The sequence below is a fragment of the Emydura macquarii genome, unplaced genomic scaffold (genome assembly GCF_026122565.2).
Source record: "Emydura macquarii macquarii isolate MOO-44397 ecotype Brisbane River unplaced genomic scaffold, CSIRO-AGI_Emac_v2 contig_3517, whole genome shotgun sequence".
In the NCBI taxonomy this organism is placed as follows: Eukaryota; Metazoa; Chordata; order Testudines; family Chelidae; genus Emydura; species Emydura macquarii.
The window spans coordinates 5,725,496-5,751,389 of record NW_027133654.1 but is presented as its reverse complement, the minus strand read 5'-3'; the positions used below and the strand labels follow the sequence as shown (position 1 = coordinate 5,751,389).

Below are 25,894 nucleotides of genomic sequence, written 5' to 3'. Positions count from 1 at the left end.
TTTAAAAAGGAAACAATACCAAATCATTTCTGTCTTGTCACATAAATGATTAATAAAATAGCAATCAAATGAGTCTAATTTAAAAAAACAACAACTAGGATTGAGTCTTGTAGTTCCTATTCAGGTAAAACTTTGATTGAAGTCAATGGGAGTTTTGTCTCCATGAAGACAAAGGACCCTGGAATATAAATGATTTCAAATTGAGGGGAAAAAAGGCAAAGAACAGAATGGTGAAATGTAAGCCACACAAATATAATCACACACTAAGCTTTTCTATTTTTGTAAAGCAAGTTATTCATAATAAAGCCACAACTAAAACATTCCAATCTTGTTTTGTTTTGGGCCGGTTTCAGAGGTTTCCTGTATTTCCTTAGGAAAACATATACAATAGTAATGGTGAAAAACCTGCCTGATGTAGCTTCAGGGACATTCTGACTGCTGGAGCGACAACCTTATGCAAGAGATCCATGTCTGCAAACACCCATTCATCTTTTGCTGTAATTCGAAAGTCTCCTTTGAACAGAGCATGGAGTCCATAAAGAAAGGAATCTAAACTGTAAAATAATAAACACTAGTTATTTCCAGAACAACAATTTCACACCTGAACCAATCATTGCAAATAATTTTCCATTTTCACTAGTTATAAGAGTTGATAGTGTACCTGAAAAAGTGAGAAATGCTACATGGTATTTTGGTTAGCACACTCATTGCTGGTTCCTGTGTTATGCAGAAGTCAAAAATCACATCATGTAGTTCTGTTTAGGAGCTGTTGTTCTTGTCAAATTTAACTACTTTCTTCTGCAGCTTGCACAGTAAATGAGTGACTACAAAATGAGAGGCATTTGGACTATAACTACTAAACAAGTGTGGTCGATCACCAAGAAGGTTTTTAGGTTATATCTTGGGCTGATCATCTGACCTGTACCTAGGAGAATCGTCCCATTGATTCCAGTATTAAGTCTACTTGCATGAACAAACATTGCAAGATTGAGCTCCTTATTTATGTATTGACCTTTAAAATGCATCTAGTACCATTAATTTGAGTGGTTTGCACTGGCAAGGCACAGAAGTTTAGATAGAGATATGCAGATGCCAACACAGCTGCACAAAATACTTCCAATGAAGCTTGAAACTTGCCTGGTTTAGGGTTTCATTACAAACTTGAAAGTTAAACCAGGCATGCTGTAAAATACATTAAGATTCACGGGGGGAAAAAAAAAAAACCAAACCAAGGAAACCTGGGAACAGTTTCGAGCAAACTTTGGGGTGTTTTGCATTGAAATAATGAAAATTACACTAATCTGTGTGGTTTTGATAAGAAGCCAGATGGAACTTGGAGCTTCTGACTGAGCTTGGTTTGGAGGTTTTGAGTGTGCTTGAGCTTGACATACTCAAAGCAAAGTGCACCCGGTGCAAATTCAGGAGATCAAAACCAAAGAAAATGTTTGCACAGACTCCTGGGAGGTAAAACTACTAAGTTCAGCTCTAATGCTTATCTAAGACCAAAAGCTTCCCACGACTATAACAGATGTTTACAAAAAGTTTGGATTTTAATTAAAATTACTTAGATCGCAGTCCTAAAGCTATTCAAAAGAAGCAGGTCATGGTGTTCAAGAAAACAGAATTAGACCTTGGGACATCAGTTACAAACCCTCAAGACATTGTTTAATCTACTTGCCATGATTTTACTCACTCTTACAAGAGTGGAGTTTTTTTACATTTTAAAGACTCTTAAGAGAAAAGCAGTAAGATCTTAGAGATTTCCATTACCATCTAGGCTTTCTCCAGAAAATGTGTGCATGCTCCACTTCATTGAGCTTTCTTAATTATTTTAGGAGAAAGGGGAAAAAATAATTCTCTATCCAAGAAAGAGAACAGAGAGATTAGGAAACTGCCTGATCTATCTTCAACTGCAATACATTTCTGATTTTGGACTTAGTGGGTAGCATGTTTTAAAAATTATAATAGAAAGATATAGGCCATTACCAGCTGGATACCAATATTTTCTTTAAAGAATAAGAGTGCTGTGTAATACAAACAAACTAATCAATGTGAACTGAGGCCTGACTGCACATAGACTAAAGGGCACAGACCAGTGCCACTGCTGGGAATGTTATAAATACAGGCAAGCCCCTCTGAGTTCTTAATTAATTATGGTTCTTAGTACTTAATAATACAGGGTGGGATTTTTTCAGAAGTGCCTAGGTGTCTAATTCGCTTAACAGCTATTGACTTTCAATCAATCAATCTTACCCAGAGATTGGAAAACAGTAATATTTCAACATCCTGGTTTGTACGTGAGAAATCAGTATAATGAACCAGTTTAGAAAACAGATTCACATTCTCTGTAATATCCAGTGTGGTGAAATACATGTTTAAGGATGTGTCATATTTACTTAAAACTGGTTAGAAGATGTCTCACCCTAAACATCCAGCAAGCAACTGAATCCTCACATGGAAGAATTGCTACTGTATTTACATCCTTATTACAGGATGAAAATTAAGAAAAAGTTACTAATATATAGTACAGTTTTTCTAAGGCTAAGAACATCAAATCTGCAGCAGGAGGTTGTCTGGGTTGGCAGGAGATTAGGCATCAGAGTGAACTGGTTTTGCATTTCTAGGGCCTCAAGTCCAGTTCTTAAAATCACAGCTGATTTGCTTTGCATTATCATCCAAGACCCTTACAGACATTTGTGCATGTTATACAATCTGGTGTGAATGGCAACACCTGCTAAAGAAAGGTCCAGGACTAGAATGGCTGTGGATATTGCAAGTAAGAATTCAAGTGCATCAGCAGAGCAGTGAGTAGAACACCTGCATAGCACCTGTTCTCCCTGTGCCTGGATTTAGAAAGAACTGTCAATCCCAAATTGTGATGCATACTAAATTCATCAGCCAAAATTTCCTAAGAACAAATATTGCTACTGCAAAGGAGATCCATATCAGGAACAAAACAGCAGTGGTGGGGAATATAAAGGGCAATTATTTTAAATGTTATATATCATAGAAACATAGGCTGGAAGGGACCTCAGGAGGTCATCTAGTTCATTCTCCCAGGGTAAGACAGGATTAAGTACACTTAGACTATCCCTGATGGATGTTTGTGTCCATTTATCATCCCTGACAGCTGATATATGTCTCCTGAGAAAATGGGATGGGTTTATTTTATAAAAAGAAAACAAAAACTAAAACAAAATGTTTTTAAAAAACTTTTTTTTCTTATGCTGATCATAATTAAACATGGGTACATCCTTCCTCTAGTTTGAGGCAGCCTCCGTTCATCACTTCCATGTACCATATATTTATTAGTCAACACAACACACAGACATTGTTATTTCTCTTATTAACATGCTCAGTGTTGAAGACACATGAAATCATCATGAAGCTATACCCAACTTCTTTGATCTCCAGCCTCTCTCAGGGCTGTGCTTAGTTCCTTGGCCCAGTTTTAACATACACATCTTAGTATCTTTGCCATAGTTATTAGCTTATGCCAAACCCATTGGGCTACAGTAAACTTCCATGAGAAATTACATTTATTAAACAGAGATATAAGTGCTACTTATGGTACTGTGTCTACCCCTATTAGGTAAAAGCATTAAAAACGGATGTCAATTAAATTAAAGGCTATTCTAGAGAATTATAAAAGGATACGTAGGACCATACTGTCCCTTAAAGTGTGCAGTGAGGAGGGGATAAAGAGACCAGGTAATCTGCCATGATGTCCTCATAATTATCAGAGGCAGGGCAACCAAGTCAAAGCATAATTGTCCTCCTCTTTTGAATGCATGGCAGACTTTCTACACAACAATGTCCACACTAGTTTTTTTTTTTGTTTTTTTCCTGAAAAATGCCCTGATGTTGCTAACACTGGATCATCTGCACTAATGGTAGCAATTGTGGGAAAGGTAGTGTAGACAGGTCTCTGGGCAACCACCAGCATTTTAACCACCATGTCATCTTACTCTGCTCAGAAAAAGTTTGTATGGCATAATAATAAATAAGATGCTGGTGTCTTGTCTAGATTAGCAGTACCGCTATTGAGATGCACCACTGCTATCAATGCTGAGACACTCCTCAGTCTAAAAGACAATTGTAGATGAGACCCTGGTTTATTGGGTGGCGATGTACCAGGCCAAAGGAGGACAGAACTTTGTCCCCCTGGTAAACCCATTTCTGGCAGACATTCTAGAGGGAGCTATTGCTCCTCATTAGATACCGTAGTGTTAGGTAGTATATTAAAACCTAAGCTAGTCAGATGGACAGTTCTAACTCCCACTCTGAGCGTTCTACTCCTTTAAGGGTTAGGGGAGCACAGGCGGGGAGCCAATCAGCGGGCCTACTGACTCTTGTGCAAAGCGTGATGGTAAGGGTGGGTGAGAAGCAACAAGGAGCAGCAAGACCTCTGCATGAGTTGTTAACAGAATATTCCACTGATCCACAATGTGGCCTAGTGCCTACTTGTGAATTCTACAGGCTTCTAAGAAGAAGGAGGCTAGAGAGAGACAGGGAGACAGAGAATTTAGGGGTTCTCTGAGTAAGATATTGACTCTGGTTACCCCCATTATGTTGTTTAAGTCATTGTTCACTGAAACCTGAGACTCCCTGCTTCCTCAAGAATACTACAGATCGGTGATAAGTTACCAGATGGTAAATATATTTGAGAAAGAGAGCAAGCCCCAAGAAAAACATCTCACTGAAACCTTAGGCACTCTGCCTCCTCAAGAGCTCAGAATCCAGGCAGTTCACAGACCATGCCCAATGTGCTCTTTGCAACGCCACAACTCCACCCACTGAGAAGACAATAGCTAGGAAATGCCAGTAAGGAAGCCACATGAACTTTCCCTATTAAGTTTACTTTGCCTGCAGTCTTGCTGCAGGAGGGGATGATTTAGCCAAATCTTGATATGAGGATTTCTGTCCCCCTTAAAGAAAGCTTCCGTTAAAGTTTACATTGATTTGTATGTCTTATCTGACATTGGGGAAATCTTTTCTGCTGTGCTAGGCATGCTTACCTTTATCAGCTGCATGAGATAGCTAAGGGCTTATTCTGCTTCAGTGAGTATATGTAACTCCCATTTGCTTTTACAGGAATTATCCACAAACATCTATGACGGAATACACACAGTCTATAAATTTTAGATAAGGCCTTTACGGATTAATTTACTTCACAGTTTTAACAACAGTAAAAGTTATAATGGTGAATATTCAACTATCTGTCCCTTTACTTTCTGGAACCTCAAAGGATCATAGAAGGCACATTTTAAAAAAAGAAATCTACATGTATTACCATTAGACAACATATTTTATCAACTGGGACTTAACATTTATTTGGTAATATCATAGACAGTGTTATAAAAACATCATAGGCCAGATTCTTCCATCAATTATACAAATGCAACTCCTATTTATGCCAATGGGAATATACACAAATGTAACTGAGAGCAAAAGTTGTGCTCCTTGTTCTGTTCTGTTTAGTCTAACAAGATTTTCCTCTGCTTCCTATCCTATCCTTCCTTCACTTGTCCTCTACAGTGCACTAGACCTGCACTGTCCTTTAAGGTAATCACAATTAAAGCCTCAAGAGAAAGTAGATTAAACTGAGAGAAATCACAATGGCTACATGGAGTAAAAGAAATATAGGGCTGAACTCTCCCCTACACCAGTCCAGAGCTCAAGCACAGAAAGATGGGTGTGCTGACAATGAGTTGATCATGGCTCCGATTCAGCTTTGCTCAGCCTTAGCAGACAAAGCTGAAGAGGGGCTGCTTTACTCTATCTGCAACATCTGTAAAGGCATAGTGGAGTCTTGCTTCATTGTGCCTCTCTTCCCCTCCCTCCTTCCCCTTTATGATGGGTAGTGCGGTCCTGGTGGAGGAGGCAATGGTGGTGATGACAGATCATAGAGCAGAGCCAGCTGCCTCCACCAGCTTTATCCGCACCAGAGATTCCCCAACACAGAAAAATTCTCCAAGGGGATTCTCCAGCTAGGTGGAGTAATGCAGGACAAAGTGAACTTGGTGGACCTGAGATTCCAACCCTCAAAGTTCCTGGACCCCAGTTAATTTCAGGGCTCTCTCATTTCTTATTTTCCGCATTACAAAATACTGTTTTCTTTTTCTTAATCTTCGGCAGAAGTCTGGTCCTCACACCTTCTCCCATCCTCCAAAACAATGACAATTGCAACCTCTTTACTGTAATATATTTACTTAGCTGGAATTTTTCCAGATTCCAAATTTATATTAAAGATTCTAAAATGTAGCTTTTTCTTCTTTTGGAGGATTAATGAACTTTTTTTCACCTTTTTAAAATCCTTGACACAACCCCCCACACACACTAAATGAAAAATGACATTTACACCTGAATAAACTAATGGTAATATGATGTCATTTTTCAAATCACCCTGCTGAGATATGCAAGATGCTGCCTAACTACAGTTTAAGATCATATGTAATTTGCATAGCAATGTTCTGCTTCCTTAATGAGTACTTTTATTGTGTAATCTAGTATTAATGCTGCATTTGTACTGGCATTTACATGAACAGGCACACTGAAAAATTATTTACATACATTATATAAGATTTAAGAGCTTGGTTTACACAATAACATTTACTGATTAATAGATTAGACAAAAATCATGTGTAAATTAGTGTAAATTGATAGTTTACATACACTTTGTAAACTTCCATTTTGATGCAAGCGTGTGCAACTCAACACAGCTTTCTGAGGACTACTTTGGCATTATTTTTTGTTAAACTCCTGCATGCTCAGCACTACCCAAGATCCATAAAGGGCCATTTTCACTAATGTAAACCCAAAATAACTTTGCTACAACCAATGGAATGACTCCAGATTTACACCAGTGTAACAGAGATCAGAATATAGCTCAAACAGTACACACATCAGCTTCACAGATTCTCTACTGATTCATTCACATCTGTCAGAATTCTGTATATCCTTCCATGAGGTCTATTGAATAGAAATAGCTAGCACACTACAATCTTCAGCCCACCTGTTACATCTCAGGTTTTCCTAATGGACATTCATAGAGAACATCTAGAAAGTACGTAGACAGGGATCATGGAAGGGGAGGATATTCCTGTATTATTTTATAAGCACAGTGGAAAGTATAAGTAGAAGTCCCAGGTTATTTCTGAACACCCTATCTATGATTGTATCTAAGTCAAACAAAGCCCATATATAATCTTTTAGCATTTGGACATGAAAGAGAATGTTGTAGTGGTCTTTACCTCTTGTATGTTGGGGCTAAATCCCTTTAGTCATCTTATAGGCCACTAACGTATACCTTGGTCTACTTTTAACAACTATTACCCATTTGAACTTAATCTGTGAACCCAAACTCATTTAAAAAGAAAATGAATCTAGTAAGGTCCTCAATATGTCCTGATTTCCTTCTTTGGAAGAGGGCTGCATTTTTGCCATTTCCATTAGCAAAGAATTTATCTGCATCCTCCAGTTTCAAATGCATACTTTTCCTATCTGTTCCTCCCTCAGAACTGCAGTGCAGTCCAAGTCCTCAACATTGTTCCTTTAAGTAGGCAAAAAGTCTCAACATTAATAAAATGCCAGTACAGTTTGGGTATGTTACTATAGGAGTTCCACTGAATTCTAGCTTTTTTATGTTCCTAACAACTTGTAACACTGTTTCAAGTAGTAAACATGATAAATATAAGAGCTGCGCTTGGTGCAGAAGAGAGTGGATCTGGAGTTTTCTTTGTTGGTAATAGCCTTGATCAAATATTCCCACCTTGGTACCAGTTTTAGCCTTGTTTTTCTCAGTGTCCTATAACAGCCATATATTCTTTATTCTGACCTTGTTCTTCAGTTCATCTCTACGTCCTTCTGATTAAAAGGACCCTCAAAGACAGATACACTTATTTCATCATGGCCCTAAGCCAAGTGTTCCAGACGAGTCATTCCAGAGCTGGATTTTGGTAGTAAGCTTCGTTTTTTTTAAAAAAATCCATTCTGAGAGACTGTGTTTATTAAAGGATTTGTGAATTTAAAAGGTAGGCTAAGCAACAGGCTTTTTTATATGATGGAATCTTGCTTCTAGGGAAGTGTCTTGTGAGGAGGTAGCAAAAAAGATACTGGCAAAACTATCTTAAGTCTCACTTTAACCCCTTTCTTGTTAACACACCCTTTCAAGGTACTATTGTCTACCACACTGGTCAGCCCAATAGTACCCCCTTTCTAAAATGAAAGACAAATGTAATTGGAGGTGCAAAAATACATATAAGAGGAAAACAAAACCATCATCACATTGATATAGTTGTATAAACCATGTGATCATTCCATATCTCATGTACATACTTCTCTCACTCACCAAGAAAGGTATTGTTGAGCAGGGCCATTCTCTGGGAAGTATGGACCCTGGCAGCAGCCACCTGCCTCCCATCTGGTCTCGACGTGCAGCCGGGAGGCAGGCTGCAGCCGCCCGCCTCCCACCCGGTCTGGTGCAGGGCTCCCCAAAGCGCGGGGCCCAGGGCGATTGCCCCAATTCGTTGTACCCTAGGGACAGCTCTGTTGTTAAGTATGAAGTGGGCTTAGGAAAAGAAACATCCAATTAGCTGGTAATGCTTCTGTGTGTGCAAGTATTTACCTCCAGTGGTCACAATTAAAATCTTTACAAAACCCTTTGCAGGTAATTAACCTTACCTACAGTATTCTCTATATTAAATTTAGGAATAAAACTGAGATATATTAAACAGAGATAAAATTATTTGCAGTAGCAAAGATATTATTGGCAGCCACTCCATCTACTAACCATCCAACCTAATTAAATGTAGTTGCCTTTGCTATAGTGCTGATGCATTATAATGGAGATTTCAGTCCCTGAGGTAAGAGTTGCATAGCAATGATTTTAGGTAGCTTTACTGGTAGCTATATATGCATTTCTAATGCCCCATCACTGTAGTATATCTATTGGTAGGCACAGACCAAGACTGCTTTAATCTTTTCCCTCAAAATCTCATCAGTACATATCAGTTTTTCCATGAAGTCCTCCTATTCTGAAATTAGGATCTCAGAGAAAATAGTGTATCTTCAGGGGAGATTGGAATATTGCTTTCTTACTAAAAAAATATCACAGAAATGAGTAGTTAAAAGTGAAAAGGAAAAAAGTAAATCAATCCCATCCAAAATAAAGTTAAAACAGCAAGGGAGCTGTTACAGTTATAGTTAAAGCAGTACCTTTTATAGTTATAGTTATAGTTAAAGCAGTACCTTTTGTGTAGTTAGACAAGGCCTTAGTTCCATTTTTCACTTGAATGGAAGCACTTTGACTTGTGCGTTTTCCTCTTCAAAATGCGCTCAAGAGTGAGAAGGTATATGCTATAATCACTTCCTATATCATGAATTAACTTCGTTCTTAAGTCCTTCAGAACTCTTAGGGCACATCTACATGGAACACTCAGGAAATTTAGGATGAATCAACTAAAGGCGTGAAGTTAATGAGCATAACTTAAAGAATATTACTCCCTGTGTGGTTCTTCTCATTCAGGATTGAAGTAACCTTAGCTTGCTGTAACTTGATCTTCAGTTTAATGGACTTAAATTTATGCACATTGAACTTCACACCTTTAGTTGATTCACCTTAAATTTCCTCAATATCTCTGCATAAACAAAACTTTAGTGTAAGTCTACAGAAGACTTTTTGGTCATGGTGTAACTTGGAGCTAATTGATTGCCAATTAACATAAATTACTGTAAAGCTAGTGTAGATATTCAGAAAAAACTTGTGAATTTTAGTAGGCTTTCCACAAATGCTTGTTCCTTGTGGTTCGCCAAGACTTATGGCAGGGTGAACCATGAGCAGAAGCATGTTGTTGTAGAGGGTCTATAGCAGACTTTATAAACCTGTCAGTTAGCTTGAGTTAATTAGCAATTGCCACAGACTTCCTGTCTGACCCTAGTCAAGCCAATTACCCTCTCTGTGCCTCAGTTCCCCATCTGTAAAAAGGGGATAATAGCAGTTGTGAGGATACATGCATTAAAGATTGTGAGACACTCCAATACTACAGTGATGGAGCCAAATAAGTACCTCAAAACAGACAGAATTAGATCAAGTTACAGGACAAACACTCTAGTGTAAACATAGAACCATAGAATCATAGAATATTGGGGTTGGAAGGGACCTCAGGAGGTCCCTTACCCTTATTAGCAGCACCAGCACTGATGACTGTCGTTATTTAACGTGTCAATTTGTTTCAGCTCCAACCTTTTGCCCTTGTCTTGCTATTTGTAGGTCTTATATGCTCAGACCTTCACACATTGTAATAATTTATTATTTGTATTCCAATAGAGCCTAGGGGCTCCAGCCAAATCTCATGGCCCTGTTGTGCTAGGCACTATACAGAAAGTAGCATAAAAAATCCCTGTCTCAGACAGCTTACTATCTAAGTTTATGCAGTGTTTTGTAGCCATGTCAGCCCCAGGATATTAGAGAGACAAGGTGGGTGAGGTAATATCTTTTATTGGACCAACTTCTGTTGGTGAGAATATGTTCCCTAGACTTGAAAAAGAGCTCTGTGTAAGCTCGAAAGCTTGTCTCTCTCACCAGAAGAAGTTAGTACAATAAAAGTTATTACCGCACCCATCTTGTCTAAGTTTCTGACAAGATCCAAAACGTGGATAAAACAGACCAATGGGGAGGATGAGATAACAGTAGAATGAACTTGGTGTACCTAATAATCAATAGTCTCAGCTTTAAAAAAGTTTTCTAGAGCACACTGCTTGCCCCCTGAATACCTGCTGCCTAACAGGTAATTCTGAAACTGGAGATACCTATTAGTCATTGCCCTAATGCTGAATTTACTCTAAATGAGATTTTTTTGGGGATCTCTAAGACTTTGTCCTGAGGGGATGCCTTTCTGCTATATAAGTGATCCCTTGCTCACTCCATTCAAATATCTATCTCTTACCCCAAGAGGTATAAAGAGTGTGACCCTTTTTTTGTAGTCTTTCCATCCATAGTCCCATAAATCCAAGACATTCCCTTAGAAAGCAATTATCTTAATACTTTTTCAGACAACTGTATCAGTTTACCAAACTAACAATTGGGGAATCCACCACCCTTCTAGTCATGCAACACTGCTATTCACAGCAGAGGCTGTGACTTGTTTCCCTGGGTGAATTCAAATATCCTTGATATATATTAGATCAGCTCAAAATCCATGCCCTGTTGAAGTAGCAATAATTTCATTTATAGCATACTCTTTTGCTTTTGGAGATCCTTACACTGAACAGTAATAACAAAGTCGTCATAAAACACACACAATCAAGAGCCAAACAAATCAGATTCACTAGCAAAGGTGGGGGATGAAGAGAGTCCTATACCTGAGTCAAGCATAACGAAAACTGAATACATGTCACAGGGAGAAGTGTTTTGAAACAACGTATAGAAGTAGGGAAGAATAAGCTGAGGTGTATGTCCTGGATCCAGATCCTCAGTCTCTTGGTCACTGCAGACAAAGCTCCGTCAAGTCATCCTGTTGCACAATAAACAGGGAAGACAGCCTATAGATTTTTTTATTTAGCCTATGAATCCATGTTGCACTGCAACCCTCTACCAACAGATCAACTGCCAGGTCATTTAGCAGCTTCTTGCCCTTTTGGAGAAGGTCATCATTGCAGTATCTCATTCCAAGATTCAACCTAAAATGAATAATTACTCTGAATACACTGCCATGTATGATTTTATCTTGTTAAATTAAAAAACAGTAATATTCATTATTGTACATGTAACAGAGACAAAAAGATGGTCAAGGACAGTGTTTAAAATTAATGTATGGATGAAATAGCTCTTGTCTCTAATCTAGCGATCTTTTTAGCTTTCATAGTTAGTGAAAGAGGTAAACAACTTCTCATTTTAAGATGAAGAAACTCCTGAGTCCCTGGAAAACTTAGTATATTTCTAGAGATTACCTGATGGCCATGTTGTGGGCTGCTGTTCCCAATGCTCTTCTGCCCAGAATACACAGGGCAAAGGAAAGAGTTACTAAAGGAGAATCCTCATCACTCTCCAGACGCTGCAAAATGTAAGGACAGTGCGTTAGTTCTACATGCAACCTTATAAAAAAAGTGTTACAACAATCCTATAACTAAAACAGATCAACGCATGACTAAATTCATAAGATATATGCTATCCTATAACTATACCCTAGGAAAACACTCTGCTGTGTAATTAAACAGAATAGGAAGGATGATCATCAGAACCGAGGGTCTGCTGCTAACCAAATGAAAGCTCGTTTAGCCTAACGGCTGGAAATGAGACATTTTAATATCAGTTGGCTGGATCCCAGGTTTTGTGCTTTAGAGATCAGAGTCTGGGAAAGAGGATGATGAGCAACACTGATGAGTGAATACATCCATTTCTACATGGGGAGCAGAATGTGCATGAAAGCCATACTCCGTGTGCAGGTCTTGAAAGCACAATGTGGCCCTGAGAAGATCGGCAGGATTGGGCCATTAGTGACTGATATCACATACATCAATGGTGACAATGACATTACATTCTTCTTGTTGCCCTTACCTTGTTCCTGAAACCAAGGCAAACATTTTGCAACTCCCTCTATAAAGTACCCTGATCTTCAGAGCTGTGCAGTTCAGCTTTATTTTATATAACATCTTTGACACAAGCTGTATCACAATATACTTCAGAATATTAAAAATACAAGAGAGATGCAAATTGCAGAGAACAGTTGTGTAGAGACATTGGGTAGGGTTTCCAAGGCCACCAAAAGGATTTGGATGCCCAGTTCCCACTAACTTCAATGGGAACTGTACATCAGAAATCCATTAAGGCAGCTTTGAAAATCTCAGCAATTGTATGGGAGAAAATAATTAAAGCATTTAACAATAAGGGAGGGAGAAAGCAGTTAAGAGAGAAGTGCAATGGAAAACAGAAATGTTTAAAGATTTAAATGTTTAAAGAGAGGTAGAGTATTGATGAGGCAGAGAAATCCAAGAAAGTTGTTCCAGATGTCAAGAACTAGAGGAAAACACCCTTGTATTACAAAAGACAGAGGAGACAGGGTCAAAGAGCCCAACACTTCAAAGGACTGAGCATCCCTCTTGAGAGGTGATGAATATCCCTTCAATCAAGATCTTAGCATCTCCCAACAGATGTCAAGTCAACAATCCCAAAAGCAAAGTGCACAAATAATGTGATGTGATGACTGAAAAAATTGTGTTGATGATTTATTTGTGCTGTCATCAATAATCTGTGTACACTCAGTAAAATTTGCATGTCTGTGACTATTTTATTCTGTGTACTGTCAACAGCATCTCACTGAACTATATGCCTTTTAGTCGGGAAATGGCTGAACATCCATTATCTTAGGGTTCAGAACTCTTGAACAAGTAACTGTAAGCTCCCTATTGGCTCTCTAGAGCTGAATCGTGATTTTCCACAGTTTTGCAATAAAGTGCCAGATTTGTACCAGTCTCAGATTTGACTTATGCTTTTGGATAAGTGGTGTACTTCCTTAGCAATTGAAAGTTTTACCCATGTGTCACTGGAATGGTAATTTTTCCTAAATCTGCATAATATTTTGCATTGCACCTACTTGCTTGAGCCCCGGCATTTCTTTCATTACAAATTAAGTACTGTCCTAAATCACTGAAGTTACAATAATTTGGGCACTCTTATCAGATCTATGGTATTTCTTGAGTGGGAATATCCCTAACTAAGAGCGATAATATTTTCTGAAAAGTACAGGGTTACTGCAGAGAACAAAACCTTTGATGGGGGTGAGGGAGAAGTGTACGCTAAGAAAACTGTTCTATATTCAAAGGTACGCTCCTTTGGAAAGTCTTTAGCTCATATTTTCATTATAATATTCTCTACAAACATTTTTCTATTGTACAAAAAGATTTTTCCCACTGTGTTACGGTGTACAGTTTAGACAAAAATTAAAATACTTGTATTATTCTTGAGTCAACAAAAGAGTAACTATTCAGCAATTCAATATCATAGGTGTTAAAGACATACACTTACCTCCCTTCTTTTTCCAGCACAGTACTGAATCCAGTCCAGATAAACACTGCAGAAGCTAGCTCTTGTTATCCCCTGAAGACATGGAACATAGTCCTCATCAATGTTAATGTTGAACATTGCAAGGTCACGTTCAATGTAGTGCCATTTGGCATAAGGCTGTAGCGTCTTCTGGATTGATTCATCTTTTATCCAGTGTAAGATTTTGGGTGAATTTGCTGTAAAGTATATTATACTCTGTTGACAAATGCAAAGTGGTTAGTCATTGTACCTGTGTTGTGGTTTAAACAGAGAAGAGAACAAATCAGAATAAGAAGATGACATTGACAACCCATACTTTTATATATTATTTCTGCTACTTGCCATCATTAATAATTCATAAGAGTATTTATTTTGTGTGATTGTACTAATTTATGTCTAAATAAAAAAAAAGTCAGCTAAATACTAACAGAATTTAAATTAATGGAACTTAAAAAGAATATTAATCACTAGCATCATACTCTGAATAGTGTAGATAGCTCCAACACCTGAGTAAATTAATTGACGAATGTGGCAGTGTCTACAGTGTATACCATAAATGATGATGATGTTGAGAAAAGCTTATACATATTTTTCAAAAACAATATGCAAATCTACATGGTCAGAAATATTTGCTTTTTCCCATGTAAACTTTCAGATTTCTGAGGGTGCAGTTTTCCCATTTCTTTAACTAGAGCACTTCCATCAATTTAACTGTAAAATAAGACTTTGCAAATGTGTAGAATATAGCTCTGAAAAACCCTCTTCTAATTGCTGTCTTCCCTGTGCAATAATAATTTTGCTTTTGTTACCTGTTGATGAGGTTAGTATGATAAGAAGAAAAATGGGATCTCTTTTATACTTATGCTTAAAACTAGAACTGACTGGAGGACAATTCCATTTCATGGCAATTTCAGAGGTTTCCTAATTCTTTTTGTTCCACGCTGGAACAAAAGAAAAGCGTTTTGAATGTTTCTGTGAAGATGGAATTGTGTGGAGGGAAGGGAATGAGTGTGCGTGTTATTCTACAAAGTGGTGGTTAAGGTACTGATCTGGGAGATCCAGGGTCAAGTCCTGCTCTTCCTGACTTAGAGCAGAGCTTTTCATCCCAGATCCCCCCAAATCAGTGAGAGAAGGGACAGGATGCTGGGTCTCCCACATCCCAGGCCAATACCCTACCACCCTCTATGGACTCTCTCACACTCACTCAAACACACACACGTCCTGTTCCCTCCCCCACACCTTTCCCCACAAAAGTTTTGTGGAAGACAACAGCATATTTCACCAACATTTCATTTTGGCAAAAACTTTCCAGCCTGCTATATCTAAAATGTTGATCTATCGTTGATTTGATCTACCAAGGGTTGAAGGAGAAGCTGCATGTTTGGCGGAAGAATTTTTAGCAGGTACAGAAGTAAATGAAAAATGACAAGACGACCCACATCTGTGCCAGAGGTCCTGGGTTCAATCTCCACAGACAATGGTCTATGAGCATAAGAAGAAAAAATTAAGTGATTGGCAATGGAGATAAGATATATTTTCAAGTGAGATATGAAGTTAGAGGGAGTCAACATTCCAGAGCACAGCGGCTGCAGAAAATAAGGCTCTTATATCAACAGTGGCAACTATGCCACAGCTCATACTGAAGCCAACAGAAGTTTTAAGTGCACAAGGAATGTAGGATCAAGTATATAGTGAGGTAGAAGACAAAGGTATCTGGTTCAAGATAAGTGGAGGGAACAATGATGGGTAGAGAGAGGCACGATCTTTGGAAGAGACTGGAGGAAGTTTGTGACAGGTTCTGTAAAAAGGTTAATTTTGATTTGGATCCTATAAAGGTGATTGAGGGTGATGTAGTTGCACTTCAAACATGCAGCACCAAAAATGCTACAGTATCTTAATTCATGTAAAAAGTAAAAGTACAATTATGAAGTGTATTACTGAAAAATTAAAAAGACAGAGGCCGTACCAGATGTATCAAAAGATCCTGGATGCCACCCATACAGTTTCTTATTTTGCACATGCAAAAAGAGTACTGAATTCCAGAAAAAGAGAAGACAGATAGATGGATGGATACAAACTGAGGATGGAGTCTTCATTTTTCAGCATGTGGAGAGTGATAAGCATGCATGCAGCAACAATAGGAACTGAAAAATACAGCACTGAAAGAAAGATTTTTCGCATGCTAAGGAGGTATTTAAACAAGAATAAATTGATAAGAGATGGAGGAGGCACTGGGGAAAAATCTCACAGTAGTCAGGCAGGAAATGATTTCAAATGTATGCAGAAAAGGAGCTAACCCACTACATTAGAAGAGAATAAAAATCCTTTTATATGAAGAAATAGACAAGAATAGGGGGAAAAAAGTTATCAGTGCAATGGCAAATGAAATAAATATTAAGCTTAAGAATCTTATTCCATAGTTTAAAAGACAAACACAATATTAATTCACCAAGCACAAAATAATGTAAACAAAACATACATTCTCTTAGCTGATCTTCAAAATATTGTTTGTTTCTTCTATTATTCTCACATGTGCATATGCATCTTGGAAGAAAATCAGCTTTGACATTCAAATCGTTAAATCTTTCATCTCTAATTCCTTCTTCCCCTTCCTTAGCTGCACCCCAGCCTTGGTAACCATTTCCAGAGGTTTTTTGGTTTTTTTCCCATTAATGTGTACTTGGTCATATTGCACATGGGATATTTTATGGTAAACATTTAACACCACAAAAAGCAGTATTATAAGCTACAAATACCTGAAAATTAGGAATGGGAAGTTCTACAAATATGCAAAGGAGCTGAGATAATGTTTCTGTTGTAATCGTAGCATTAGTATTATAGTATTCTGATTATAATTCTAATCTTAATGTTGCATTAACTTAATTTTTTGCAATTAATTTCCTTTTTCCGTTCCTTAACAATGTTCCCAATAAAATTGTTCCAACTGGTCTTCAAAGATTAAAGTGCATGAAGATGAATAAGTAATAACTTCACCAAAATCTAACTTATTTTATCCAAAACTCCTTTTATGGAACAATTCACAGACACAGCAGAAGAAAAAGCTCTGAGTATCCTCTGGGAATCACTCAGCAGACAAGGGATCCTCTGATACTGCTCTCTCTACTCAAGGAATCTCTCTCCGTGTCAGGTAAATGTCAGTTTCCAATGGCTAAATGAGATGAAGATGATATTGGTACCTCCCAAAGGAGGAAGTTTGCTAACAAATCTGGTGCAACGTAAACCGCTCTTCATCTTTGCCAAATCTACAACTAAATTAAAGCAAAATATTGAACAGATTCTAACACCTGCCAAATTACAGGCTGTGAACACCACACATACCTCACTATTGCATATCTTTTGGTTCCACTACATGTTAGCTCCCATGGCTGGAGCTAACATGGCTAGATACTCTAAACTACCTACTTATCTTTCTGTTAGACTCTGCTTCCTCTAACTTTTTGTGATAACGTCATATTATTGTCTCCTTAAATCCTTCTATAGTTTAGCTGATTTTAAAAGAGCTAAAGAAAAACATTCAGCTTGCCAAATACAGTTGTTCAGTACTTTAAAACGAATGAACTAATCTGATTCTAACTTGGCTTGTTTTATAGATCTCGTTGACCCTTAAGAGGTAAGCCAAGCAAGAAGGTTCTAATGTACTGAGACTTGCACCAGTTTAAATTAAGATGTGATTTTAAACTAATATCGTTAAACTGGTCCAAATGGCTATGTAGACATTTTCTTATTTCAGTCTGAAGAAGGCATATTTCAGTTTAGCTTAAAATCAGTTAAGAACAGGTTTAAGCTAATCATTTTTAACTTGAAACATGAGTGTTCACACAGGGTTTTGCCCTGGGTAACCATGCTTAATTAAATCAGTGCAAGATTGAATGTAGATAAGACCTTACTGTGTTCAAAATTGTTTAAGAAATTCCCATTTGTATTTTATATAATAGTCAAAATAAATGAAAAATGTACATTTTGTGATGCAGCGGTCTTGATTCTTATGTATTTGTTTATTTTATCTAACAAATCTCACACTTCACTAATTTACAGTGGGTCTCCCAGTCGGTGCAAATTAGCAAAGTTCTATTGTAAACCCTGTTATTTAAAATGTAATCCTGCTTATAGATAAACTTCATTCTCTGTCTTTTGGAGACTGCAAATTTCCTACTAGGAATGGTAGGAAGAACTCACTTCACTTATATCGTACCTTTATGTAATATCTGATGAGTATTCTTCGCAGATCAAACACTTGCAGCATTGTGGTGGCATTGTTATCGATGATGCTATATCCTTCCAGTATATACTGGGTTCGTGTTATTTCCCAGGTCAGCCATCGAAGGTTAAAGGCTGCGTTGCATGATAGCAAGTGAGGCAAGTGACCTGGCTGACAGCAGCAGCAGCCTTCATTATCCTCATCTCCTTCTGTTATAGCTTCCACTTCTCTCTGCTGGCAATATGTCCCTTGAGAGTTAGAAAGGATAACACAATGGCAGTTAGTGAAGGAAGAAACAAAGACCATGTTCAAAGCTAAAAGTATAGCCAAATACTTCAAGCACTTAATTAAAGGCAAATAAAAAAGCTACAATGAATTAGATGTGCTAATTGATCTACGTACAGCACAGAATAATGAGGGATACATCATTTATCTATTACTTCAATCCATAAATGTCAAAAGGCCCAATACCATGGTCTGGGTATCCTGGCATAATTACACAGTATCACATATTGGACTAAACCACCTCCCCAAATAAAAACTAATTAAAAAACAGCAATAAAGACACCCAGTCCATCACACCAGGCCGTCCCCAACCCACTTCCTCCCAAAACGCACAGAAAACAAACATAGATTTTGCAGTACGTCACAAGGAGAGCTGGGCGAATAATTGATTTTGTTAGTTCAACCAGCAAACTGAATTCACATCTCCCACTCCCAGGTGAATGCCTTAATCATCAGGAGAGAGTCATTCTCACTCTCTCTCTTTGGCCCAATAAGTATTTAAGAATTAATACAAAGTGGAACAGCTTCAACAGGAGACGCTGAGAACCATCCACCCCAGAGTAACCTGTAGCCTGGTGATTTGGATGATCACCTGGGAGAGGGGAGATCTGAGTTCAAGTCCCTGCTCCAAAATACAGGTTCAAACCTGGGTCTCTTAGGCAAGTGTGCTAACCACTGGATTAAAAATTACAAAAGGACAGACATACACACATGCTGGCCTGGAAAATTTTCACTGGCCAAAATTAGCAGGACAAATTCTCTTATAGTTCCAGTCAGCAGAAGCTGCATTTTTTGGTGAACAAACTAGAGGAGACTAGCCAATCTGGGCTCTGGCAGGTCAGCTCGGTGGCAGACTGCAGAGAGAATGTCCAGTTAGCAGTTCCCTCTCCGTTGCATCAAAGCAGTTCCATCTTAATTGCCTCCTCTGATAGCTGTTGTGAGTAGCCCATGAGGAGAGTAGTCTATTACATATGGTCTTCAAGGCTACGGCTACACTGACGACGGCAAATTCACCACCGTCAGATCGATTTCTCTGGATCAACTGAGTGGTCAGTGCAGACCCGCTCAGTCGATCCAGAGATCGACGTACTAAGACAAGCTACACAAGTAGCGCAGCGCAGTGCAGACGGAGCGCAGAAGAGAAGCTCCAGCAGTCGACGGGAGTTACGCAAGTTTTTTGCGTACTTTGCGTAACTGCCGTCGACTGCCACCGAATCTCACAGGTAAGTGTAGACAGGGCCCAAGTCTTTAAATAAAGATTGGATATCTTTTTAGAAAGATATGCTTTACCAGAAGTAATGGGCTTGATGCAGGAAACACCTGATGACATTCTAAACCTCATTTTATGCCGGAGATCAGACTAGATGATCATAACAGTCCTTTCCAGTCTTAAAATCCATTCATCTGGTCCCAAACAAGTTACAACCATTACAAAACCCATGTAACCACGTAAATCCAACATAAGCCATATTCTGTGGCCTTACGTCAGATTTAAGTGGTGCATAAATCTTGAATGAACCCTTTGCAAATGGGTAAATTTCACTCAGTAAGAGAACTGTTGGATTCAGCTTTCAAATGATCTCAATCATAGAGAAATTTGCTAGAGATGTTACTCATCAGAGAGGACACCTACTCAGTTAAATTCTAGCTGGCCAAACAGGACACTAGCAGCTCAACACTTTGGATCTGAGAGGAAGGTGACCGTATTTACAAGCAGTTTCTTGTTTGTTGTTTATGATTTCCATTACAAGATCATCATCATTTTCTTTAGTTTAATCACTAGCTCATTTACTTTTGCATCTCCATCATCATTTAGCTTTAATTTTGATGGGCAGAGTGACATAGAATGTTGCTCTTCACATGCCAGCAAGTACACCCCAATGATGCACTATGCGTTTATAGTTAAAAAATAAAACAAAACCTCAGTAGTTTAAAAAAAGACTTTGGGGTTTCTCTTTTGGTTAGTACTGGCTAAAGCCAATTTCTGTAACTCTTAATGAGAATGGGATTGCTTTAGATCATGTAATTAAAAAGTTGAATCACCATACAATACCAAATTAGATGAAATTCCCCTTGTGGATTTATTATGGGCTCACTTCTCTTCTCATCTATGCAGATGAACACACTGAAGTCAATTTCTTTGCACACTTGTAACACAGACTAATTTGGCTATATCAGCCTTTATTATTAATTAGGATTATTATTTAGATTGAGGTAGCACCAACAGTGTGCTCAGTGCTATCTAAACACAGATGACGATATAGGGTGAAATCTGGCCCCAATGAAGCTAATAGCAAAATATTTCAAAATATATTGATATATAAAATTATTTACGTTCTCCTCCATATAGATTCAAAGATCTAATAATCCAATTAGTGAAAGTATTTAGAAAGTAAGGTGGTGATTAGGGGAAGGAGATTGAATGATTTTTTAAAAAGAAATAACAAGATTAGCAAATATTTGTCTGTCTTTTTTTGCAGCACTGAAAATTAAAAAATTGATTATTTTTTAAAGTTCTCCAATTAGTTTTCTTTAAATGAAAGTTACCACTATATGCAACCTGGAGGTATTCTAGAGTAGTTTATACACAAATAAGCATTACTGTTTGGACAATTTAAGTACTACAGATACATACAATAAGACAGATTAATACACCCTCTCAGATAGCCCTAAAATAAACATCTTTCTTTTCCAGACTACTAATAAAGTATAAATCATGACCTATCAATGTGACATTTACAGTTGGACAGATACAAAAAGAGCTGTTTCTACTTTACGTGTCACAGATTTCTATACTGACTAAAGGCTTACCATTCAACAATAAAAAAGGCAGTAACTGCTCTCGGTTAATGGAACTTTCTCTTAAATAAAATAAAAAAGCATCGTACTCAAATTGAACTGGGCGAAGAAATATTCCTTTGCACGTGGCTTATATATTTTGGATGCCAAAGAAAAGAAAAAAGAGCAGATATTTTACATTTTCGTTGCTGCTTTTAGCTTTTTGAAGAGTTAGATCGCAAAATATTAAACTGGAATTAACAAAATAAATCTCCATCCTAGCCACTAATGTAAACAATATTATATAAAACTGATATTAGGCTCTTGTTCATGTAAAATGAAAGCAAAATAAACAGCCCTACATTTGGCTGAGTTAATCTGTATCAAGGAGAGTCTTGGTTTTGTTTTCATACTTGTATGCAAGACAGCACATACATGGCAATCTTTACCATTCATTAAATCAATATACAACATAATGACTGTGCTGTCATGGAACAGAAGGTGCTTCAAAAGGCAGGAATTATAACCAAAAAGGGAGTACCCAAACTTTGTGAAGCTAAGGGCCATACTGACAACTTGCCGGGAGCCCAAAGACTGGTGCTAATATGCATTAAATAGGTAGATTGTGGACACCACCCTTTAACTACCTGTGAAGCTTAACTTGTGAAAAAACTACAGACTCCAGCATGCAGCATCCCTCTACAGATGCAGGCAGACACAGGCTGCGTTGCAGAAAACTGTGTGCTGAACCCTGGCCACCCCAACTGATAGTGTTATGCTCTTTTGTTAGCATTTGGATTTTGAAAGGTAAAGACATTCTAAATGTGAAACATTTTCTTATGAAGAGTCAGGGAAGAAACCAAGCAGTCCAGTTGGTTACTTTGCAAATTTAGTCTGACGAACAAATACCAAGTATTTTTTAATAGGAAGTCCCATTTGAAATTAGTGCCAATTTCTAAATGACAAATCACAGTATTTACACTTTTTTTCAGCAGATTTCAGATTTATCATCTTGAAGGGGGCACTGGCTTTCAGATGACAGGCCAGGGTGTTTTAAGTATGGGTAACAAGATTTACTTACTGAGGAGCAAATCTTGTCCTTCCTCCAAAGACGGGTCCTGACCTAGCAGAATCAGTCAGTATTGTCAACCCCAAGCATTCAAAAACCTGAGCCAAGAATTATTCATAAAACTGAAGAGTGGTGCAGAAAGTGCACCTAATTTATGCAATATAATTAGGTTTAGCACTATTAAACATTAAAGTACAAGAGAATATTTGTACTGGTAATTAGTGATTTTAAAATCCAAGGGAAAAAATCTTTTACGTTTCTTTACATTTTCTAAAGGAAATAAGTTCTACTACTTCTCATGCTACATTAATCATTTGCTGTGACACTTGCTAGTATAGATGAGACAGATTCATTTGCAAGATATCCACACTGGATGATTGCCAAAAATCTCCTATTAATGTAAAAGTGTGAGCCAACTCAATGAAGCAAGGTCAATCTATTTGAGCCCAGGAGAAAACCAGTGAAAGAATTGGACCTCTCTCTTTTCCTAACACATCAAGATTTAAAAACTCACTTGCACTCTGTCAGAATTACCTGACCTAAATGAAAGTCAGGAAATTGAAACTCAGGATTCTACCCTGACTCAACAGGATATACAAGATGACCCCATTCGATGACCATCTATCCAGCAAAAAACATATCACTGTTGCAAAAATAATGGATGAAATGAAAACATGCTTTTGATTTTCAATTTGCAAACATGTTGAGTAGAAGGGAAATCATTTTTCAGTTTTGCAAGAAAATACATTAAATACGCTAACACTATAATATACGAGTACTTCTACAGGACTTTTCATTTCCAAACTAAACATTTAAATCTAACATCCCAGTGCCACAGATCAGGGCAACTGCACTTGTATTCTCCTTCCTTGGTCCATCAAGGGTGCCACCCTAGGCTCCTGGCTCCTGTTTCTCTCTCCCTTCTGACAGGGTTTTTTTCCAGCCTACAGATCCCTGCCTATATGGTGGTATCCCCAGCAAGCTAGACCACCTAAAAGGCTAGCATCTATTCTTTGCTTTCTCTCCAGAAGTTATGAACAGCATAATTGTCAAGTTATAAGCTACCACACAGCTCTTTATAAGCAAGCATATTTATTCTTAAGGTGACAGCATTAGAGAGAAAACATTAACAACAATAGAAGAACCTACATGCATTCTAAAAAGCTACCAGAAATCACCCAGCTCTAGCTTGGGGCTCTGGTAGGTGTGAGTCCTTCAAAACCCACATCTGGGTTTTCCACCTAGCTAAAAGTTCATAACTGTCTGAGATTCAGAACCAGAACAATCATGAAGAGTCAGTGTTTCCTTTATGCAGCTTGGGGCCTTTGATCTTGGCCTTATGTAACAGGTGATCTGCAGACAATTGCCCCTTTGTCAGATTTCAGAAGACTGGGCTGTTTGCATAACTGGAGGTGGGGAATTTGCCTTCACCTCCCTCCTAGATATTCCCTAGGAAAACCACTTAACAGTTTTTGTTCCAAAAGTCCATTCTTGTCTGGCACATTGTTCAATGTAATCCTTTGAACCCCCAGATCTCACGTGTCACATCTGCCCCCTTGAGAGGTTACATACAATCTCAGCCCACAATAATACATAAACCATTCATTTACTACAATGGATCCCAAAGATACTTAAACTTAATTCAATAAGGTCTTCCAACGATATGGCAGGAAATTGCCATCCTGTCTCACCAAGTGAGGGAGATTAATATTATTAAACCTATTGATAGGAGAAAATGAGGGGGTCACTAATGTACATGCACTGGGTGTGAAACTCTGCACAGAAAAATGCCATGCAGTAACCAGAGTCAGATAGCCATTACGGATATTGTATGGACTAGAGCACTCCCCAGTGTGTGGCAACTGAAGCTCTGAGGTTCCTTTGTGTTGCAGAGCAGCTGCACGAAATACATGTAGACCATGTAGTCTTGATGAGCAGCCTCGGACAAGGGGTTTCTCATGTGTAAAACTCGGGCTGGGAAAGAGCTGAGATGGTTTACGAAGCAGTGAGATCGGAGTGAGGTGCTGGGAAGAAAGGGAAGCCTAACACATCTGCTTCTAGGGACAGGGCAAAGGTGCCTTACATGAGATTTCTGCAGGAAGCAAGGGAGTTGACTATGTGCCATTTGTTACCACCTCAGTCTAGTGTATATTTTGTAAACAAACAAGTTACACTAAGAAAATAACTAACTTCACATCACTGCTTTCTGCTGCTCCCCATGAGAAAGTTGTCTGCAAGGCCCCAAAACTCTGCTACCGCTCAGCAAAGGGACAACGCTATTTTACGGATGAGGAAATAGAGGTACAAAGGGAGGCCAAAGAAAGGAAGGTTGTTTACCATTGTCAGAGTTACTGAGCAAATTGCACTTCCGACCCCCTTCTTGTCTTGTTCAGTGCACACCCCTCTTAGGTCTCAGGCCTGAAGCCATTACCTCTCATGGGGTGGAATTACTCGATTCTCCCGCTCTCAATCTGGGCTCTGGGCTGCAGTTCCCTGGTAATAACCCTGATTACCTCAGCATGTCTGACAGGCTCAGATCCTGCTGTTCTGTTCCCTCCAGAAGCAATGGCAGTGGTATCCAGTAACCAGGCAGCCTCCTTAGAGCAAAATATTATTTACTGGGGCTCCTAAGTAGTACAGTAATGTAAATAACAACAACAAGATTTAGTACCAAAGCATTAAGAGGAAACTGCTTTCTAACACTCTCACAGGACCTGTCTCTGTCTTCCTTATCAGTCTGTTCTCCCTCAGGAACAGCTGACTTAACTCCCCCTTCTCTTACTGCAGAGACCATTTAGTGTCCCCTTTGATCTCTAGGCTCCCAGCCTCAGCAAAACAGCTGAGTAACTTGGACTGGAGCCTGGAAGTCATCTTCACTGCTAATAGTTCAGCCCTGGTCTGTAATTGTCCTCCACATCAAGGGTTTGCTGGGTGGTTGCGTATCTAGAAATATTGTATTACCTTCAATTGTTTTTCCAATAGCCCCTATTAAGCAGGGCCAATACATTCATACAGGAAAGTCTAATAACCCAATATAGCTATACAGTAATTCTACCTCACAGATCAGATCACATGCAGTATTTATAAAATTATTACAGGTCAGTATCCTTAGATTATTACATAGCAGCTCCACGTCCACCATAACCACTAACTGGAGTTCTCCAAATATATTGCCTCTGCAGATCCACACTGCTGAAAGTCATGTTCATGACTCAGAAGCCACACAATTATTCAGAGCAGTAAGATGATCAGGGGTGCAGACATAGCTGTGAGCATTCCCAGCTGTGGATATAAAATGCCTCTCCCCCCCGGCAAGCATCTTCCTTGTCCATTCAATATGGGAAATTAACAAACTGTAGCATTCCCCTGGTGGAGGACTGAAGTGCACCAATGTGACTGAAAGAGTGATTGAAATACTACACCTTCCTGAAATAAGCATCTGATTTGGCTCTAGAACTGAGGGAAAACAGTAATGCTTTGTAAAAGTGCATACTGAACTCCT

At 38.4% G+C, this 25,894-nt stretch overlaps 1 protein-coding gene across 1 annotated transcript in view; it reads right to left on the bottom strand.

Annotated features, from left to right (window-relative positions):
- The window catches only part of PCNX2 (pecanex 2), a 200,369-nt gene that overhangs the window by 15,692 nt on the left and 158,783 nt on the right, over positions 1-25,894 (bottom strand). The window contains exons 26-29 of the mRNA XM_067536007.1: positions 18,255-18,508; positions 14,018-14,257; positions 11,950-12,053; positions 410-554 (exon numbers count right to left, since the gene is read on the bottom strand). Of these exons, the coding sequence (XP_067392108.1) occupies positions 410-554; positions 11,950-12,053; positions 14,018-14,257; positions 18,255-18,508 (743 nt within the window). The remainder of the gene's footprint in view (positions 1-409; positions 555-11,949; positions 12,054-14,017; positions 14,258-18,254; positions 18,509-25,894) is intronic.